The sequence below is a fragment of the Mytilus galloprovincialis genome, chromosome 1 (genome assembly GCF_965363235.1).
Source record: "Mytilus galloprovincialis chromosome 1, xbMytGall1.hap1.1, whole genome shotgun sequence".
NCBI classification, from domain to species: domain Eukaryota; kingdom Metazoa; phylum Mollusca; class Bivalvia; order Mytilida; family Mytilidae; genus Mytilus; species Mytilus galloprovincialis.
The window spans coordinates 125,907,352-125,930,310 of record NC_134838.1 but is presented as its reverse complement, the minus strand read 5'-3'; the positions used below and the strand labels follow the sequence as shown (position 1 = coordinate 125,930,310).

General features: G+C 32.4%; 1 protein-coding gene across 2 annotated transcripts; it reads right to left on the bottom strand.

Moving 5' to 3' along the window:
- Nucleotides 1-2,993: 2,993 nt before the first annotated feature.
- Nucleotides 2,994-22,515, bottom strand: LOC143057861 (store-operated calcium entry-associated regulatory factor-like). 2 transcript variants are annotated; one of them, XM_076231298.1, is made up of 8 exons: nt 22,381-22,512; nt 18,346-18,405; nt 16,707-16,822; nt 15,505-15,597; nt 14,958-15,068; nt 14,533-14,654; nt 6,008-6,207; nt 2,994-4,985 (listed from the first exon to the last, which is right to left on the bottom strand). In XM_076231298.1, the coding sequence occupies exons 2-8, from the start codon at nt 18,401-18,403 to the stop codon at nt 4,630-4,632; spliced, it is 1,056 nt and encodes a 351-aa protein (XP_076087413.1). In that variant the 5' UTR covers nt 18,404-18,405; nt 22,381-22,512; the 3' UTR covers nt 2,994-4,629. The 2 variants fall into 2 exon arrangements, with proteins under 2 accessions (XP_076087413.1, XP_076087422.1); XM_076231307.1 differs by lacking the exons at nt 2,994-4,985; nt 6,008-6,207 and adding exons at nt 7,142-12,608; nt 13,108-13,368 and having other exon boundaries at nt 22,381-22,515.
- Nucleotides 22,516-22,959: the final 444 nt, after the last annotated feature.

Sequence of the window (22,959 nt, the reverse complement as noted above, 5' to 3'; positions counted from 1 at the left end):
AAAAAATGTAGATTGATCCCATCGAAAAACTAAAAAAGAATGCTTTGCGCGAGAAAAAAAATCTGACTTAGACAAAAAACATAATACCCCACTTTTAAAGTTAAATTATTTCTCCCTTGTATCTAAACTGAACCCCTGTTGCGTTCACTTATCGCTACACTGACGATGAATTTGTAAGACTCGTCCAATTAATACCAATGTGACAATACATGTAGCTCCAACCCGTTCCTTCGGTGCGAAGCTATAGATAGAACGGCGGACCAGTTTACCTTGTATCTATACAAACATATAATGCATCAAGTATTATGATTGTTGACAACCTTTCATACCAACTGGTGTTGGGTTTTCTTAAATTTCTATCGAAACGAAAACGGAATTAAACCTGAAGCTATAACATGAACACGAGATCGTCATGTAAAATGGTTAAGCATGCATAATCTTTAATAGTCCATTCGACAGTAAGGATGTGAAGATGATTTAAAAGGCAACATTAATCCTTAGGGAGTGTACATGGATCCGCTGTACCTTTGCAGTCATTGCGGAATCTCGAAGTACATACATACACATGGAAATCATTTACTTACGATGAATTCACCCCAAAGTAGTGGTAGACCGTACGTTTTAACTTCTACCTTTGAGGTATAAACCGTTAGGTCCTCAAGGATTAATTGACAATTACGTACGTGACAAAAAATCTCACACTAAACTTCGTATATACATAATTATTTTACTGTCGATTAAAGGTATGTATACTAGATTTACACGTTGTATACCTTTGTTATTTTTGCCAACAAAAATTGATTCTTTTCCTCCTACCAGATAATATATATTTTGGAAGAATTTATAATAAAATTGATATCTAGCGTTTTTGCTGTGGCACAGAAGTGGACTGAAAATGAGGGAGGGGAGGACTTCTGACAAACGGAAAATATATTTCTCTAAAGTCTAACGATCTAAGACGGTGACATATAGGATACCTGTTAATTTCTGTGTCATTTGGTCTCTTGTAGAGAGTTGTCTCATTAGCAATCATACCACATCTTTTTTATAAGAAGTTTCAGTGGCCTCAGTTTCATTATCATTTTCAATTTTCAATATTTTTTCATCAAAAGTGTTTGGGATTGGGCTATACTTTTTTTCATTTTCTATAGTTTTAAAACTTTTGCCTTGTTCTTTGAAATATTTTTAAACACATCCGTACAACGATTGCCTCTGTTAGCAATAATTTTCTTCCAATACGCCCTTAAATTTCTTTTGCTTACAACTGCTTCTGTTTCTTTCTTTAAGAAGCAGAAAGGGTTATTTCAAAGTTGATCAATGCAGCTATGTTTGTAACCAAATCAACATTGGAAAGGGATTTGTAGAGGGTCTTCAGATTTTTTTTTAATTCCGTCTTTAAGAGATATTTTTAAATTTGTCAATCAAAAGTAAAAAAAAAAATCTTCAGATCCGCGCCAAATGATAAAATTTTTGGTAAATTCAGAGATAGTTGGGTGATTTTAGCTATGGGCTAAAATAGAAGCACGTTTTATATCAGCTCAACATAAAATGAAAATAGCACTTGCAAATTTTATTTGTCCAAAGCGCTCTTCTGGATTAATCTTCACAAGAAATGTGCAAAACTGAAAATGTATACCAAAGATGTATTACTTTTGAAGGAGCTTTAGGCATACGGTATGCTCAAAATGAACATTAAAAGAATAGCAAAACCATTTGTGATCGACTTTGCCTGAGGATGTTGAAACCTTAGTTTCTGAAAACTTTCAAAATTTATCAGAAGAAAATTTATGAAAAGTATGCAAGTCAAAACCCAAGCACTTCGGTGATTAAAATAATTGGTATGAGGGCATTCCATTATCCTTACTTTGAAAGAAGGTATTTGAACATTTGATATTCTGAAGGTTTTCATTTGATTACAAACAACTGCGGATCATTTGTAGACAACCGTTGTATAAAGTGTGCCAAGCAAATTCAAAGAAGATTGGGTTTTAACTAGTACATGTTATACCATTTCTATGTTTACCATTCCATCAGCATTAAAGGATGATTGTTTTTTTAATATTTTTCCTTGTAATTTCTCTCAGAACAAATTTGCCTTAGGAGCCGGCGTTTTTTTCATGAGATTGATACAAAATGAGGAATTAGCCTCTTGGTCTGAAGAGATAAAGAAACTGGAAGTTGTCTACTTATAAGCCACTATACTGATGTAAAGTTATGTAACAATACTAATAACCTTACTTCATAAAAATTGCAGTCTCTGATCACTTCATTCAGATTTCAAGCTATCACTGTCAGGTAAATTTACAAAACGATGTCTGTGGTAACCTTGCTGTGCAATATAATTTTTCTTTTTACCAGCTGAATATTTACATTTTGATCAGTTTCAGGAAGCAAAACTGTTCTTCTAACTTTATGTTGTATTTGTATCAAAATTAACTATGATAATGAATCATTGTAAAGTTTCACCAAATTATCAATCCTGTATTTAATCTAACTGGCTTGTTACCATGAAGAATAAGCTCAGGCATTCATATTTTACAATTTAATCTGTTTAATGGTCCTTACATGCATAAAATTTATCATTATTTACGACAAAACAACTAAGGGAATTGGAATATGCCTTTTAAAGCTTACTATACATTATGGGTTTAGCTCATTGTTGAAAGTTGTAATTTTTAACATACCTCAATCATACAACAATGCCTTAATTATTTCTATTGAATGGTTCTTTTACTTTTCTGTATTGTAATTTAGAAAATTATAGATAAAGGTTATTTATCACATCTGGCTATCTGGGGGATTAATATAAATTCATTTATTTATAGTATGAAACATGACCAGAAAATTAGTTTTCCTGTGTTAGTACTTATTTAGTTAAACCCTACTTACATGTAGGAAATAACTCAATAGCTGTATGACATATGATCTATTCAGAAGTATAAAGGCTAAAATTGAGTCTACAACAGTGTATGTATTCATTTTAAAAAAGAAAAAAAGAAATAAATATTTATTATATTCAACATTAAATTGCACAAGGTAACAACTGTATCAGAATAAAATGAAAAAGATATTTACATGATCAGTTAACAATGTTGTTTAAAGATATAACAATATCATCACATTTACAGCTGCTAAATTTACTTTCTTGACATTATTGAATGTACACTATATGAAAATCCTAACATCATATTTTCTGGTTTATATATTATGCTTTGCATTAATAAAAACAAAACTGTCCTTCATTATATGTTCTCAGGCAACTGTGATGGATAAAACATCAAAACAAAATCATCACTTCATTTTATGTGAAAAAATCCCGTCTTTATTTTGTTTTAGTTTATCATATTGCAGTGACATTGAGTTATTGTTTATCTTTAAATGAAGTTTGTTCAGTTGAATCTCTGTATAAATACACTATCATATACTGGTTTATTTAAATCTCTAAACTTAACTAAAAGAGTTTTATTTTGTACAGTAAATGTACCTTTACTTTCAAATAAAAACAAGTCAAGAAAACATGAAATGTAGATAAATTAACATTCCACAATATAAAAAAGCTACTCTAACCATTTCTGTAAAATGCAATACAGGCCCTGTACAACAACACAATTTTGTCCAACAATTTCAAGGCAAGAAATCAAATACCAGTGTGTCACCACAAGACTAAATTTACAGACAATTTAACAACATACTGGCTTGGTCCTCAAATATACTTGATTTAATTAACAAGAGGCTGACAGTAAACCGTCTTGTTCTACCACTTACATTTGTATGTGTCATTGTTATAGAGAAATTAAAGGCCATGAAATGTCATTTACAAATAAAACAAGGACTGAAATAACTAAACAGCAAAAGTATGAGTAGACAGCAGAACTTTGACCTCCCTTTTTGTCATCAGTTGCACAACATTGTGAAATATTTAAAAAATTTATAACAATAATTTTCTGTTTGAAAACCCACTTTAAAAATATGATTTGAAGAATTTTTGAGAATTCTGTTATTTTCAATAGGAACATAAAAAAGTTTGAATTATAAGTCATCCTTTGGAATCTTACAAATAAGTGTAATTTAACCTGTTATAAAATTCTACTTGTAATTAGAAATTTGTGAAAGTTTCTTTATCACAGATAAAATACTGTTTTGAGGGACCAATAACAGTATAAATATAAAAATTTCCGTTGTTGATGAGAATGTTATTTTACAAGTAAACAGTCATTCTTCCATCGGATGTATATCATCACGTCATTCAAGTGAACCTTTTAGCAAAGTCAACTTGATATGTATACTTTGCAAACCATTTTAATATAAAAGCTTGCATGTTTGCAATTATCAAATATTTTCCATGAAAATGTTTGATAAAAAAAAAAACATACCACATTACTTTGTGTCCTCACTAAATAATAGAGACATCAATGGTGAACTAAAAGATTTCTGAATATAAGTTGCCCAATTCATGCTGATGGCTATGGTTAACATGTAGACAACATTATAAAGCTTCAGTTTATACAATCATAAATAACACTCATATACATCATAATTTATGCCATACATTTATCACAATTATCAGTATCTAGGTTTGCCACACACATTCCACTGATCACAATCAACAACATCTGTCACAACACATGTTTATCTCCTCCTCGTTCCTCCAAAACCTGAGGCAGTACGGGTTCCACTACTAGAGCTGCCACCTCCTAATCCTCCTCCGCCGCCCCAGCCACCACCACCACCCATGCCGCCACCCCAACCGCCTCCTGTTCTACCTCCACCACCAAACCAGCTCCCCCACCCTGGTCTGTTGTAGGTTGTATACGGTTGGTTGTATGGTGAGGCATATGTATGACTGCCATAATAATTTCTGTTGTTTCCCATCAGATATCCGAGGATGCCACCTGTAAATGCTCCAGTCCAGAATCCACCTCCTTGTGGCTGTTGTTGTTGGTGTGTCCCTTGTTGATTTCCAGTGTAAGTACCAGAACAAGAATCTAAAATGATTAAGTTTATAAAAACATCAATGTAATATATATAACTCATACATCAATCTATGATGAGTTTATATATATAACTCAACACTTTTACAAAGAAGAACAGTAATTAACACAAAATGCTGTATTAATAATGCTTAATACTGATTACTGACACTTTAAAAGTTGTTGCTATCTCAGGTAATTTATTCTGTGTTCATTTCCCCCTTCGTCCTAATAACTGAACTAGTTGTAGTACAATATATTAAATTATTGCTAACTATTGCTTCCTGTAACCTTAGATTCAAACCTAAGAAATTCAGATTCTTAAAAGACTGATTAATCGCTCAATAAATATTTCATCATAAATGAGTATGACTACCATGGTTGAAAAAAATAAGAATCTTGTTTTACTGCTAAAATAAGAAAACAATGTGATACTCTGGTTTTATTAAATTTTATAAAAGCATGGCCACTGAATTCAGAAAGCATTGTTTTATATTACCATTCTAGCCACCACTGAATTCAGAAAGCATTGTTTTATATTACCATTCTAGCCTTGCAATGTATCATTACAGTACTTCTATTATCAAATTACTTGTATCCTATTATATATTCATTTTCCCTATCAAAAATGTATCATTGTTCTAAAAATCAATATCAACAAAGTCTACTGAAAACAACATGAATTAAATATTAATCTGCTTATCAAGTTTCTTTCATTTAAAGACATCAAAATATCAGACATTTCTGATTATTACACATGATATTTAAATTCAAAATAGATGGTTACATTTAAAAAACTTTTTATTAGTTTTACGAGTCCCCTTCCCCAAAGAGTATTGTTATTTTTATGATGGATTACTACATCTGAATTTGAAGAGGATTCAACAAAAAAGATCCTAACCTGGCAACAAAAAGTGAATGGCCAAAAATAACAGACTGGTGAAAATACCCTTGACAATCTTGTTGCTTGGGGTATACATAAATATGTATATGTTTCTCTCAAAAATGAAGCCTCCAGAAACCAAGTCAATACTTACCACCATTGTTTGGCATGTAGTCTTGTCTAAATCCTGGAGGAGGTGGTCTGGATCCCCTATCATGTGATCTGAATGAAGGGTCACCTGACTGTCCATGTGATTGATCAGCTATACAAGTTCTGTATATGGCATAGATTATGATTCCAACAATGCACAGAACTATAATATCACCACATATGGAGGAGAATCGCTTTCCGTATCTGAAACAGGAAATAAAATAAAATAGACAGATGAAGTCATAAACAATAACCATAATGATCCTGTTGTTGTTTCCATCTTTTGTGAAGTCTTGTATATTTACCATAGTTCCATCGCTTGTAAGAAGGACATAGGTATCCCTTTCAACTTTGCCAGTACAATGTGTTAACTGGGAAATCTGTCCAAGGATTTCTCCATGACATTTATATCAAACTTTAATCATGGTATTAGAAGATATATATGAGGAAATCATTAGTTACTGTTGACTGTAAGACATTAATTAAAGTTGTTTTAAAACAATTAACTAAAATTGCTATCTTAAATTCACTCCTAGGACATATAAAGGTGATGATGAGTAACTTATTGCTTTAATCATAAGCATGAAATCTCATTTCATATATGTTTTCTAGACTATTCAGATAATTCTGATTTTTTCTAGGAATGGTTCAAACTTAATCTAAGTTGTCTATAAGATTGCCACTTTTTATGTCGACGTAAGGTGATTCTCTCTGAGCATTAAAAGCTTCCTCAAACAGAAACACCTACACGCCATGATATGGCTAGAAGAACTGGAGGTGGCATTAAACAACAACCATCAATCATTTACAGAAATTTTTTTCAGCATGATCTCAATTTTCAAGGACATTTCAATGCCTAGAACATTGATTTTATATTCCGCATTTTTTTTCTCCAATTTCACTCTAGGCCCTTATTTATAGAAGAACAGTTGATTTCATCAGAAAACTAGAGGCTCTAAAGAGCCTGTGTCGCTCACCTTGGTTTTTGTGAATATTAAACAAAGGACGTAGATGGATTCATGACAAAATTGTGTTTTGGTGATGGTGATGTGTTTGTTCATCTTACTTTACTGAACATTCTAACTGCTTACAATTATCTCTATCTATAATTAACTTGGCTTAGTAGTTTCAGAGAAGATTTTTGTAAAACCCAACAACAGGTTGTCCGATTCACCTGAAAAATTCAGGGCAGATAGATCTGGACCTGATGAACATTTACCCCATGTCAGATTTGCTCTAAATGCTTTGGTTTTTGAGTTATAAGCCAAAAACTGAATTTTACCCCTATGTTCTACTTTTAGCCATGGCGGCCATCATGGTAAGTTGACCGGGTCACGCCACACATTTTTAAAACTAAATACCCAAATGATGATTGTGGCCAAGTTTGGTTTAATTTGGCCACGTATTATCAGAGGAGAAGATTTTTGTAAAAGATAACTAAGATTTACAAAAAATTGTTAAAAATTGACTATAAAAGGAAATAACTCCTAAAGGGGTCAACTGACCATTTCGGTCATGTTAACTTATTTGTAAATCTTACTTTGCTGAACATTATTGCTGTTTACAGTTTATCTCTATCTATAATAATATTCAAGATAATAACCAAAAACGGGAAAATTTCCTTAAAATTACCAATTTAGGGGCAGCAACCCAACAACAGGTTGTCCGATTCACCTGAAAAATTCAGGGCAGATAGATCTTGACCTGATGAACATTTTTACCCCATGTCAGATTTGCTCTAAATGCTTTGGTTTTTGAGTTATAGGCCAAAAACTGCATTTTACCCCTATGTTCTATTTTTAGCTGTGGCGGCCATCTTGGTTGGTTGGCGGGGTCACGCCACACAATTTCTAAACTAGATACCCCAATGATGATTATGGCCAAGTTTGGTTAAATTTGGCCCAGCAGTTTCAGAGGAGAAGATTTTTGTAAAAGATAACTAAGATCTACAAAAAATGGTTAAAAATTGACTATAAAGGGCAATAACTCTTAAAGGGGTCATTTGACCATTTCCGTCATGTTAACTTATTTGTAAATCTTACTTTGCTGAACATTATTGCTGTTTACAGTTTATCTCTATCTATAATAATATTCAAGATAATAACCAAAAACAGCAAAATTTCCTTAAAATTACCAATTTAGGGGCAGCAACCCAACAACTGGTTGTCTGATTCATCTGAAAATTTCAGGGCAGATAGATCTTGACCTGATGAACATTTTTACCCCATGTCAGATTTGCTCTAAATGCTTTGGTTTTTGAGTTATAAGCCAAAAACTGCATTTTACCCCTATGTTCTATTTTTAGCCGTGGCGGCCATCTTGGTTGGTTGGCGGGGTCACGCCACACAATTTCTAAACTAGATACCCCAATGATGATTATGGCCAAGTTTGGATTAATTTGGCCCAACAGTTTCAGAGGAGAAGATTTTTGTAAAAGTTAACGACGACGGACGCAGGACGACGGACGACGACGGACGACGACGGACGCCAGACGCCAAGTGATGAGAAAAGCTCACTTGGCCCTTCGGGCCAGGTGAGCTAAAAACTTAGCCAGACTATTGAAAAGTTAAATATGTCAGACCATATATAGTTTTCTTTTGTTGAATTTGTATCATTTGGTCATCAATGCTCTTCAACTTCGTAATTTATTTGGCCTTTGCTACTTTTTTAGATTTTAGCATCACTGATGCATTTTTTGTAGACAAAATGCATGTCTTGCACAAATACAAAATTTCATTCCTGTTACCTATGATGAGTTTATTTATTTTACTTCCAATACAATTCCAAACAAGAGGCTGTCACAACGACAGCAAACCGGATTTATTAACATTTATTTGTGTCCTGCCAATATCACATGAACCATAACTGATGAACGGTGAAAGTGAAAATCGTCAATATCAAATTTGACATCCATTTTGTCATCAGTATCAACATATTAAAATTTGAAAAGCTTAGGTTGAATGGTTCATGAGTAAATGCAACAACATGAATGGAAACGCCATTTTTCAATCTTTCAAGAACCATAACTGATGAACGGTAAAAGTCAAAATCGACATTATTGAACTTGACCTCCATTTTGTCATCAGTAATAACATATTAAAATTTGAAAAGCTTTGGTTGAACAGTTCATGAATAAATGCACGGACACGACTGGAAAAGCCATTTTTCAATCTTTCAAGAACCATAACTCCTGAACGGTAAAAGTCAAAATCGTCATTACTGAACTTTACCTTCATTTGGTTGTCAGTAACAACATATTAAAATTTTAAAAGCTTTGGTTGAACGGTTCATGAGTAAATGCACGGACAACATTTGGTTGCTGCCCACCCGACCGCCCGCCGTACATCCCCAAATCAATAACCGACATTTTTGTCACAAAAATCCGGTTAAAAATAAGTGACCAATTTTAAATATGGTAGTTCTATTCTGCTGAATTCATCTAAACTGGACTGTATTTAAATGGTATCAACTATCAAGGTCATATGACCAATGATAAATATTCCTCATTTTACCAAGTATTGTTTATCTGATATGCATAGTAACAACAAACTAGGCATTATCTTAATTTTTTTATCTTAGCAACTGGAGTGGTTACTATTAGCAAACTGAATACAAATTTTAATTAACAAATGCAATAGGGAAATGAGATATAAATATATTTGTTCATGCTGTAATCAAAATATAATATGGAAGACAAATTTTCTTTGGTGACAAGCAAAATAATCAATAAATACATGTAACCATCAATTTGTTCAAATTTCTAAAATTAGAATGGCTTCCAAGATATGGACATGAAGTTTTAACAAAGGTATTTACATCATATTTATATAATATTCAACATTTACTCAAATTCAAAACATACACTCAGTGCTGTCAATTCAAAAAACTAATATGATGCTTTACTACGGTACGGGTACTGCAAAAATAATTGACATAATTAGCAGAACAAAAATTGTGATAATTGCATAATATTTGACTGTCTACGAGTCACAACATTAATTGCCCTACTTATTGTCACAATGATTATTGTGAATTCACTTTACAATAATAACTGCATACATTAGATTTTAAACAAGAATGTGTCCAAAGTACACGGATGCCCCACTCGCACTATTATTTTACATGTTCAATGGACCGTGAAATTGGGTAAAAAATCTAATTTGGCATTAAATTAGAAAGATCACACCATAGGGAACATGTGTACTAAGTTTCAAGTTGATTGGACTTCAACTTCATCAAAAACTACCTTGACCAAAAACTTTAACCTGAAACTCACACTTTCATTTTCTATGTTCAGTGGACCGTGAAATTGGGGTCAACAATTTAACTTGACTGTAAAATTAGAAAGATCATATCATAAGGAACATGTGTACTAAGTTTCAAGTTGATTGGACTTCAGCTTCATCAGAAACTACCTTGACCAAAAAGGTTAACCTGAAACTCACACTTTCATTTTCTATGTTCAGTGGACCATGAAATTGGGGTCAAAAGTTTAATTTGGCTGTAAAATTAGAAAGATCATATCATAAGGAACATGTATACTAAGTTTGAAGTTGATTGGACTTCAGCTTCATCAAAAACTACCTTGACCAAAAACTTTAACCTGAAGCGGGACAGACGGACGAACGAACGGACGGACGGACGGACGGACGAACGGACGGACGAACAGACGCACAGACCAGAAAACATAATGCCCCTCTACTATCGTAGGTGGGGCATAAAAATAATAGTGTCACATAAAATTCACAACATTTCAATCCAATATGGTTTTAATATGTTTCTGTAAAGATCAGAAAAACAAGAATGTGTCCATAGTACACGGATGCCCCACTCGCACAATCATTTTCTATGTTCAGTGGACCGTGAAATTGGGGTCAAAACTTAAATTTGGAATTAAAATTTGAAAAATCATATCATAGGGAACATGTGTACTAAGTTTCAAGTTGATGTAACTTTAACTTCATCAAAAACTACCTTGACCAAAAACTTTAACCTGAACTTCGCACTATCATTTTCTTTGTTCAGTGGACCATGAAATTGGGGTCAAAACTATATTTTGGCATTAAAATTAGAAAGATCATATCATGGGAAACATGTGTACTAAGTTTCAAATTGATTGAACTTCAACTTCTTCAAAAACTACCTTGACCAAAAACTTTAACCTGAGGCGAAGGACGCACAGATGGATGCACAGACGGACGGACGAACGAACAAACGAACAGAGGCACAGACCAGAAAACATAATGCCCCTCTACTATCGTAGGTGGGGCATAATAAAAACCAACATCAACAAATACAAAACATCTAAAATAACATCAACATATTCTTATTCAAGGTCGTTATAATGTGTCATGTTTATTGTAATATGTACAAACCAGGTGCTCCGCAGGGCGCAGCTTTATATGACCTCAGTGGTTGAACCCTGAACAGTTGGGGCAAATTTGGTCACAATATTCAAGCTTCATTCTGTCTGAATTTGGATTGTGATCAAATTTTTGACATAATATAGGTTTTTGTCACAAAATTAATGTGGTCAAAGATCTTACAAATCTATTACACAATACTGTGCAACTGAAGATTTCTTCTCGAAACTTTTCAAAATTCAAAATTTGAAAAATTTTGAAAAAAGGAGGCCCTTCAAAAAATGGTAAAAAAAAAATCCCCCCACTTTATGAAACCCCCTTGGAGCAATAACCCTTAAACTCAATCCCATGCTTTCCATTGCAGTATTGGACCTTGTAGTACAATTTCAGAGAGATCCATACACTGAAACACAAGTTATTGTCATGATTGTTTGGAAACTAGAAACATGCTTCTTTTTGGCCCTTTTTGGCCCCTTATTCCTATATATTTTGGGCAATTAACCAAAAACTTAATCCCAGCCTCCCCTTTGTTATATGTTACATTGTGGTACAATTTCAGAGAGATCCATAGAATCAAACATAAGTTATGGTCTTGAAACTAGAAAAATGCTTGTTTTGACCCCTTTTTGGCCCTCAATTCCTAAACTTTGGCCCCATAACCCCTAAAATGAATCCAAACCTTCTACTTGTAGTTTTAAACATTGCCCTATGATTTCAGAGCAATTGAAATACTTCTACACAAGTTATTATCCTGAAACTAGAAAAATGCTTGTTTTGGGCCATTTTGGGCCCCTAATTCCTAATCAGTTGGGACCATCATCCCCAAAATCAATCCCAACCTTCCTTTTGTGGTATTGCACCTTCTGATAAAATTTCATGAAGATATCTTCACTTAAACTAAAGTTAACGACATCATACCATTATACGATCCCAAAATTTTTTTGGGGTCGTATAAAAACAACTACTGGAACAAGCTATCACTCTGTGGCCACTGTGTGGCACAAGATAAGTGTTTTTATGAAGGTCTTAGTAATCCATCAAGTAAAATGAATTCTGAAAACAGTCATGAAAGTACATCTGATATTTGATTGAATCAGAGTAAATAATTCCATGATCTTTTAAATCATCTAGAGGAATATTACTGACATTATCATCAGAACTATGTTAATATCCCAGTTCAACTATCATACATATTTTACTGTTATGTTGACTTTTTAGTCTTCTTCTTATTCTTCATAGTACCTGTAATGTGATATTGTCTGTAAGAAGGTCTTCTTCACGAAATAGTACAATGCATTAAAGAAAAAAAGAATTTAAGGATAACAACTACTGTCTTCTTTTTATTAGTTATAGCTTGGATTTATTTTCTTTTTATACTATATTTATATGTTGCTGTTCAAAAGTCTTTATATTTTGTGGTGAAGATATATATATTGTGTTTTCCAGAAGCAGTCAGAAGTTTTCATTCTTTGCATAATCTTACTTAAAACTCCTCAAAAGTTCTATATAAGGCATGTGGAACTGAATAAGTTTAAATTATAAATTAATGAAAAATGAAACCAGACTAAATTGTATGAACATTTTCTTTTTTCTTCTAAACATATCTTCTTAATCTCCATAAACAAAAGACTTTCACAACCAATTTTTCACTATTTTACATGAGTTTAAGTGTTTGTGCACTTATTTGTAGAAAAAATTAAAGAAATATAAAATCAGATTATAATTTGACTATTAAACTGACCAATCAGGATTGTGCTCTCTTCTGTGATAGTAATGTTCATTGTGGTCATAACTTTGGTAATGGTCATGATAACGATAACCATGACCATGGTAAGGTTGGTCATGGTATCTGTGGTCATTGTCATGGTAACCATGGTAAGGTTTGCCATGGTAACTGTGGTCATGATAATGTCCATTGTGATAATGTTTAGGATTATGGCTGCTGTAATAACGACCTTGATTGTGTTGACTGTGATAATTGCCAGTATTATGTTGGTTGTATCTAATAATATAGATAATATAATTTGATAGTATAAGTTGATTGAAATTAGCTTTTAATCAAATGTTTATTAAGTGATTACAAATATTCCTAGAAACATGATTCATGTACCCTTTTAAGTCAAACCTATGGTTAAAAAGACAAATATGCATTCCAGCCCATTGGATAATATATGATAGTAGCAAGATGCTGTTACTAAGTTTCCCAAACAAAACTCCCATAATATGTCATTTCCATGGTCCCCTGACATTGGGCAAAGTCCAGTACAAATTGGTTTGGTCCAGTAAAATGATATGCATTAGTGATGCTGAGAAACTGACCCTGTATGTCATTCAAATCTTCAAGAAATGACAAACATAAAATATATGGATTATGGGTGGGGACCTCATTTACAAGATACAAGATCATTGGTGGATAGTGGAACCCTTAAGGTCTGAACCTAAATATCATTCAAATCATCACGACATGCCAAACAGGAATATAAATGGTTTAAGGGTGGGGATTTCAACCATTTACAAGATATTTGATCATTGGTGGTTGAGGAAACCCATCTAGACTGAACCTATATATCTTCATGACATGCTGAACAAGAATATATATGGTTTAGGGATGAAGATCTTGACCATTTAGAAGATATTAGATCATTGAGGGTTGGGGAACCCCTTGGGACTGACCCTATATATTTTCCAAATCCTAATAACATGTCAAACAGGAATTTTCATGATTTAAGGGCAGGGATTTTTACCATTTATTAGATATAAGAACTTTCTCTTCAATTATAAAGATTATGTCTATCGCTTAGTTGTTATCATTTTAAAATCTAAATAAATTAAATCAAATCCTATAAGGATCTATAAGGTTCTATAGTAAACACTAATTTTTTTGGCACCTCAAAGTACCCCTATATATATAGCCCATGGCACAAACAACACCCTGATTGCAGCACTAGACATGTAAGAGGAAGAAGCAGAAGAAAGAGCTCCAAAACACATAGACAACTCCAAACTGACACAAAACATGAAACTTTTTTTTGTTACATCACTTAACAACACAGATACAAACGAGGCAGAAAAACAAGTTTATGCAAAATCTAAAATGTGAGAAATAATATTGTTCACTTATTATTCATTTGTTATTAGGTAGTTGAAATGAAATTTATAAACCTACCCTTGATGATGTCTTTGGTGGTAATCATCCTGATAACTATTGTGGTGAGAACCATAATAGTCATGGTTGTTCTGTTTTTTATGCATGTGTCCTTCCATTGTCAGGTCTAATGTGTATTCCAACTATTGAGAGAAAAAGATTTCAATTAAAAATTATATGATTTGTTCAACTTGTGTTTTCATTAAGCATTATTTAATTATTTGTATCCTAATTCAAATGAATGTGTTTAGAACCTGTTATTATGAGCAATACATTTTTAAAACTACAATAAAATGTAAGTTCATACATAATTTAAATTCTAATTCTAATCAGTAGTTAAGTTAGTGAAAGAAATCTTACTTCTAAAACCTTTCTGATACATACTCAACAAGAGAGTCTCAGGTCAAAACCAATTTTCACTATGTCATTCTTAATGCAAAACTTACCCCACATGAGCCTCTGAGTATGTATGGGTCATCTGGATGGTCAAAGCCCTCACAAACAACCTCCACCTTCCCAAATCTGTAAGCATTGTCCATATCTGTCTTACATTCCCACTACAAAAGAAATATTCATACACTGTACCAGTATATTTTTTAGTGAAAGGCAACTTGTACTATTAACAAAACTTATTAAACATTTGTCAATAGACATGCAACATGATGTTTGAAATATTCAAGTCAAAAGTATTGCCATTCAATAATGTTTATTGCATGAAAATTGATGGAATGCAATCCTGCAAATATTCATTTAAAAGCCCTAATCATACCCTACTATTTACTAAATATGCTTTTATCTAGTAAACCTATTATTGTATTCTTTTATAAATTTTTAAATATATATGTTTTTGACAATAAAAATAATGTATGCAAATACTGCAGAGATTACCAGTGACAAAACTATATGTTGTCAAATGCAAAAAACAGTTAAAAAATAATTCTTAAAAGAATATTTGAAGAGTTACTATAGTAACTACATTTCACTATAATTTACCTGCACATCATAGCCATCCCCTCCTCGATTATAACACTGTACCACTTGAGGAACAAATGCTTGGCAGCCAGCACTACCTCCAACACATTTCAACTAAAATTCAAAAAATCCTTATTTTCATTTATAAATCACAATACCCTAACAAAAGCCTCCAGCTATATAGCAAATTTACTTCTAAATATGCTTGAGGGCAGATAATTTCTATTAATAACACAAAATGTACTTAGTTTTGCTTTCATCAAATGACAATCCAATCCAGTTTACTTGGTAGTTTCTGAAGAGAAAACTTTTGAAAATTCAGACTATCAATACTTTCTTACATGTATGTCAACTACATGTACTATCAATACTTTCTTACATGTACGTCCACTACATGTATGTCCCCTACATGTATGTCCACTACATGTATGTTTCTCCTCGTATTTAAATAAGAACAGTTTGTTGAAGTCTTCCCATGCATAATTGAATCTGTTCCTAGAAAGTTTATTTTACTATAGTTGGTAATTGCCAAAAATAAATGTCAGATTAATTGATGAAAAAGTTATTTTCTATAGGTTCAAGGAAACTCTGTGTCAATAATGCTGCTAAGTTAGTCATCTAAGGTAGAGAATGGTTACAAAAAATTCATCAACTTGTTCCATTTGTAAAAAGGCATAACTCTATAATGGTAAAAGTGAAGCCACCAAAATTCAAACTTGACCTGTGTTTTGTGGTAATAAGCATTGTGTATAAGTTTCAAAACAAATGGTTGAGGAAAACTTTAGTGAGAGAACAGAAATGAAAAATTCAACAATTTTTCCATTTGTAAAGGGGCATAACTCTAGAACAGTAAATGTGAGTGACCCCACCAAAATTTGTACTTGGCCTGTGTTTTGTATTAATAAACATTGTCTATAAGTTTCATTACATTTAGTTGAGACAACTAAAGTGAGAGAATGGAAACAAATTAAGCAAATATTTAATTTCAATTGTTCGTTTGTAACAGGGCATAACTATAGAAAGGTAAAAGTGATGTCACCAAAATTCAACATTGATCTGTGGTAAGAAACATTTTGTAAAAAAATCATAAAAATTTGATTGAGGCTAACTAAAATTAGAGAACGGAAACCAATTATACAGAAAGACAAGGGTAAAACTTAATGCCCCCTCAGCTGCTGCGGGGGCCTAAAAAACTAATGCACATGTAGTTTAATTACATTTACCTGTGGAACAGGTGATGACCTTCTAGCATTTGTCATTTTACCATGATAAAGTGTTAATGCTGAGACTTCAGATAACAACATTCTATCATTGTATTTGTCATGTCCTCCAAAAGCTCCTAAAATGTACAAGGTTTTTTTTATTAAAGGACATATGTTCATACTTTTAGTTCAGATAACTTCATGGGTATAGTTCTAAGTAATGATATTCAAAGAAAATAGGCAGATTTGAGAATTACACAACTGTAAAATTTGCTTTTTGAAACATAAGTTTACTGAAAATTTTATTCAATGAATAAATACATGCAACATATTTGAAATACCATTAATTATGCAGCAGACATTTGCAGCTTCATTTTGAAAGAGTGGAATGGTTGCTTATTCACATATCTATTTGAAAATGAGCATGCACAGCCTAAAAGACTTGCTTGCTGAATTTATTATAAGTGGAAATGCTATGATAAAGGTCTTACTATGTGAATCCTGACCACTTCCTAAATTTTGTTTACTGTATTGTATAAAAGTATTGATAAGTCTCAATTGTAGTTCAATACTGCTATTTTAAAGAACGTTCAACTCATTTCAAATGAATATTCAACATTTTTCATAAAAAAATGTGTCAAATAGTCCCAAAATTGTACCTTCCCTTTAAAACTGTAAGCATTTAATAAATGGGGAATGTGTACATGGGACACAGATGATGCCTCTGTTTGCATATCATATAAAGTTATAAAAGGATAACACTGAAGAAAGATAAAAGTGACACTACCTAAATTTGTACTTGATCTGAGTTTTGTGATAATAAGTCTTGAGGCAAACTTATGTTGTACTGTTATACCACTGTCCCAGGATAGGGGGAGGGTTGGGATCCCCCTAACATTTTTAACCCCGCCACATTATTTATGTATGTGCCTGTCCCAAGTCAGGAGCCTGTAATTCAGTGGTTGTCATTTATTTATGTGTTACATATTTGTTTTTCGTCTTTTTTTTTTTTTTTTTTTTTATATAAATAAGGTCGTTAGTTTTCTCCTTTGAATTGTTTTACATTGTCTTATCAGGGCCTTTTATAGCTGACTATGCGGTATGGGCTTTGCTCATTGTTGAAGGCCGTATGGTTACCTATAGTTGTTAATGTCTGCGTCATTTTGGTCTCTTGTGGACAGTTGTCTCATTGGTAATCATACCACATCTTCTTTTTTATATTAAGTTAGAGAACAGAAACAAAAAATTTAACAATTTTTCAATTTGTAATGGGGCATAACTCTAGAATAGTAAAAGTGACACCACCAAAATTGTAACTTGATCTGTTATTTGTGGTTATAAGCATTGTGTATAAGTTTCATAACATGTGGTTGAGGCAAGCTTAAGTTAGTGAACAGAAACCAACTTTGGGACGTACGGATGGACAGATGTACGTACATTACAGAGAAGGGTAAACTTAATGCCCCCTCTGCTACAGCCTGGCATAAAGAATAATCTGTTGTGGATTTTGATACAACAGTTCTATTTCATGTAAGAGGGGTTTCTTGTAACAAGTCTGTTGATCTTTAAAGAACGTTTCATTGCATTGTGATGCACTCAAAAAATCCTACTTACATGTAGCATGCTTTTGTGCACCTCTAACTTAAATAGAAAGTCTTACCAAAAGTAGTGGATGAAGACAGTAAAAATATCAATCCAAACGACAAAATAATCTTCATTTCTGAAATTAAAACAGACATAAAAGTTTAAATTGAATGACAGGAGTGAAAGAAATTGAATCTCATATCATTAAATATATTTTAAAATTGTCATGTCCATCCTTATCAAGACAAAATTGAATTCCAATTTGTGAATGTCAACAGAATATTTTCCATTGTTAGATGGTATGCTACCATTGCTTTAGTCTGTAAGCAGACACTGCTATCCATGTGTCAGACAACAGGCTTTTAGCAGTCTTCAGAATTGTTTACTTGTACCTCTTCTGGGTTTGTTTATACTATCATTTAATTATTATAGAATACAAAAATTAAAAGACATGGTATAACTGTCAATGAGACAACTCTCCACCAGAGACCTAATGACATATAAACAGGTCACCATATATACAGCCTTCAACAATTAGCAAAACCTGCAACAAGTAGTCAGCTATGAAAAAGGCCCCGAAATTACAACAGTTAATGTAAATGGTCACTCCAAGATTGTGGAGTACAATACAATTCATGACAAAAATCTCTATTTTGTTGATCATATATTGCTGATATTTTTTTTCTGTCTACAGTTTCTCTCTATCTAAAATTTAACTTATATTGTCACATTTGTGATTGCCTTATTCAGCAGAAAACAAAAACAAACTGGAGATTAAATAAATTTATGATCAATTAAAAATAAAATTCTTCTGCATTTTTTAACACATACATGTCTTGCATTATCATTATAATTCATTCATTTTATGTTTTTCAATTTAAAATAAATAATCATTTAAAAAAAAATGTGCATAAGTGGATTTTAAAAGAGGTCATGGTGCCCAGTCTCTCCCCTTTTGTGCGAAAAATTTGGTTGATCATATAGCATGTATAGGGAATTTTAAAACATCCTAATTTGTATGGCTCTTGACACAAGGAAATGTATCTCTTAGGAAAAAATGGGCTGTTTTATTGGAAAGTAAAATTGAGAATGAAAATGGGGAATGTGTCAGACTCAAAGCGACAACAACCCGACCATAGAGCAGACAACAGCTTAAGGCCACCAATAGGTCTTCAATGTAGCAAGAAACTCCCACATCCGGAGGCATCCTTCAGCTGGCCCCTAAACAAATATGCATACTAGTTCAGTGATAATGAACATCATACTAAACTACGAATTATACACAAGAAACTAAAATTCAAAATCATACAAGACTAACAAAGGCCAGAGCCTCCGAACTTGGAACAGGCGCAAAATTGTGGCGGTGTTAAACATGTTTTTTGAGATCTCAACCGTCCCCTATACCTCTAGCCAATGTAGAACAATGTATGCACAACAATACGCACGGTAAAACTCAGTTTAAGAGAAGTCTGAGTCCGATGTCAGAATATGAAACTAAAGAAAATAAAAAATCAAAGAGCAGATTGCTCTAAGGGATACGATAGCCATTATTTTCATTGACACATCTATACATGTAGCTGGATAATATTATTTTCAAAACTAATTCAACTGCACATGTATAATGTAATCAACGTAATCTGAATAGTTACAAAATAGCCAATCCCGGATACAAGTGTATGAACAATGTACTTATTCTGTTTTATTTTTGTACTATCAATTCCAAATTTACTTTCCACAGCAGTCACTGAGACTCAGAGAGAGAAGGTATTTTACTTCGTATCTTATCACCCATTTTCCTACATTAATTCTAGGAGGAACCCTATTCCGAACTTTTTAAATATTTAATTTCATTTGGGTAAGTGGTCATGACTCCTTTCCATACATATTCCTCTGTTTAAATTGCGATCGTTTTTAATATAATACGACGTTTATCAACAGAACGAGTTAATTTTTTCTCGAAGTGTTGTATCATATTTTGTTGACGGAAGTTACTTCCAGAAGGGAGACAACCCGAAATGATAATATGGAATACTCCATTTTGCCTGAAGGGGGTGTTGTAGCTACACCTTTACAATGTGGACTACATTTATTTTAATTTAAATGATGCATATGATTTAAAATTATTCAACAATAACCCTCAATAGCAGACATACATGAGTTTTAAATTAATCAATTGAGTGGGGAATCCAGAGCAACCCTTCAATCTAATACCCCTTGAAGTCAAGAAAACTATACGCATGCGCATAATAACCTAAACAAACCCTGAGGCAAGAACATTAAATGTTAATTAAATGACCTAGATGGTTCTCTTTTTCTTTATGGAAGTACAATATCAAATATCAGCTTCATAACAGTGACATATAAGAAAAAACTCCACTTCAGTTCTTATATAACAGAAATAGATTTATCGGAATTCAGAGAACTCTCGCTCTTTTTTCAAAACTTGGGAATTCCCTCTGACAAGTTTCTAAATTTATAAAAACACTAAATATAAATACTGCTTAATTCAGATTTTCCGTGTTGTTAAAAACATGCATACAAGTCAAGGCAAATATCATACATGAAGATTATGAAAAGAACATTATAGGAAAGTTGTTTAAGTTCAATCCCTTTGTTTGTTTTTACCTTTTAAAGCAAGACAATAATAAGAATCTGAGATGTTCCTTAATGTTTAGAATAAAACAGTTGACGTGAGGGCATGGCCCTGAGCCAATGGTATAAATCTACAGATTGTTTGAAAGCAATCGTATCCCAAAAATGACAATAATACATAAATAACAACAGACTACTAGCAGTTAACTGACATGCCAACTACAGATCTCAATTAAACTGATTGAAAGATTATGTCTTTATCATATGAATTTTAGGCACAATCCCTCCTGTTAGGGGTTTAGTATTATACGTGTACCATCATGAAATATATGAGAACATAACCTGTGCCATGCCAACAACTGGTTTTAGAATAAATGTGTTTAATTCCGGTGCAAAGACCCTATAAGTGAAGCAAAGACCCTATAAGTGTTTTGGATTAAGGAAATCAGGTACAGTGTATGAATACATGAACATGTACATGATGTAGTGATACTTAGTCTAGTAAATAATTTGAGAATTAATATATACAATTTCTGTGTCATTTGGTCTCTTGTGAAGAGTTGTCTCATTGCCAATCATACTAATCTTCTTTTTATATAATGTAATTTTATTATTTTATTTTGAATTCAAAATATAAACTGTTGGCTCTGAATCTGGTATCAGGTCTGTTCGCGCCCAATATACTTTCGCACCCTATATATATAGCTACATGTTCGCACCTCACGTTTGCCCCCAAGTCTGTTCGCCCCTACACCATGTACACATTCACATCCAATTTGTATTGGAATTTCACTTGAATTAATAGATATTTTTTATATGTATATACCAAATAGTTTTATTTTCTTGAATAAAATTTGAGGAATTATCATATAATTTTTTTTATTAATTTTATGATTAATTATCAAATGTTAATTATGTATGATTACTGCTAATTGGTATTTATTAACAGCCTAATTTGTTGTTATTTTTTAGTGTTTAAAAATCATGATGGTTGTTGTAAGTCTTTTAACTTGCTTTGATGTAAATAACTGCATATATTTAGCTTGGTATTACTAAAACTTTGAAGATTTAAAATAAAAAACATGAAATATTATTGTTTTTAACAGCTTGTGTCTCCTTTGATCTCCTGTGTATTTGGAAAAGTATGACAATATGATGGCTAAATATTTATAGCAATACACTTTCCAAAACTCGTATACAAATTATTAAACACAAAACCAATAAAATTTTGACTCGAATTTTTTACAAAAAAAAAAAGATTTGAAGATACCGATTTGTACTTCATAGTATATGATAGTTTAAATTAAATTTGGGCACGAACGGACTTTGGATGCGTAAAATATGCGTTGATAGTAATCTTCCGTTGTATAAAAGCCAGAATTGGTAGGTACGACGTACCCATACAGATACAGATTCTTTTGCTATTTTTTTTATATCAGAAAATGTAATCTTTCATACATGTCATACATAACAGTTCACTGATTTATAAATAATGTAGTAAACAAATAACAAAACATACTTTCCTGTACAGTTGTTGTCAAAGACACTTTCTTAGAAACGTTATGCTCATCGAAAGAAAAAAATATCTATGCTCTGTAAAACTTCGTTTTATTTTTATTTACTTCTCGGTTGACGTGTACATGTAAACTTCCGGTATGACTAAATTGTAAAATACAATATGCAGTCCTGATGAAATACTGATCATTAATTGCATGAAAGCAAAGGCTGGAATTTTCAAAGTTCTCAAACCATGAAAGTGAAGGAAGGGCCAACTTATCTCCATGGAAATGAGATATGGCAATGCTTACACAACTGCATTATATAGTTTCCGCCACTGATCTTTTCATAAATTTTATTTGCCCTTTGTAAACCCTCCCCCTTTTTTTTCCAAAATCCGTTATTTTTTAGTATTCTATTTATTTCATTTATATTCATGTCTTTTCTGTATTGATATTATATTAGTGACCGATGTGGGTATTAAATTTGAATAGAAAGTAAAATTAAATAGATATTAATTCTAATTAAGAATCCATGGCAAATCGCCCCCTGTTTCACCAATACTTTTTTAGTAAATACATTTGTGAGTGCCGATCTGAAG

What these genes read in the sequence shown, in the direction of transcription:
- LOC143057861 (XM_076231298.1), bottom strand. Translation starts at nt 18,403, where the DNA reads ATGAAGATTATTTTGTCGTTTGGATTGATATTTTTACTGTCTTCATCC. An exon ending in TACTCAGAGGCTCATGTGGG is followed by an intron (nt 14,655 to 14,957) that starts GTAAGTTTTGCA and finishes TTCTCTCAATAG; the next exon opens with TTGGAATACACATTAGACCT. An exon ending in CACCAAAGACATCATCAAGG is followed by an intron (nt 6,208 to 14,532) that starts GTAGGTTTATAA and finishes TTCCTGTTTCAG; the next exon opens with ATACGGAAAGCGATTCTCCT.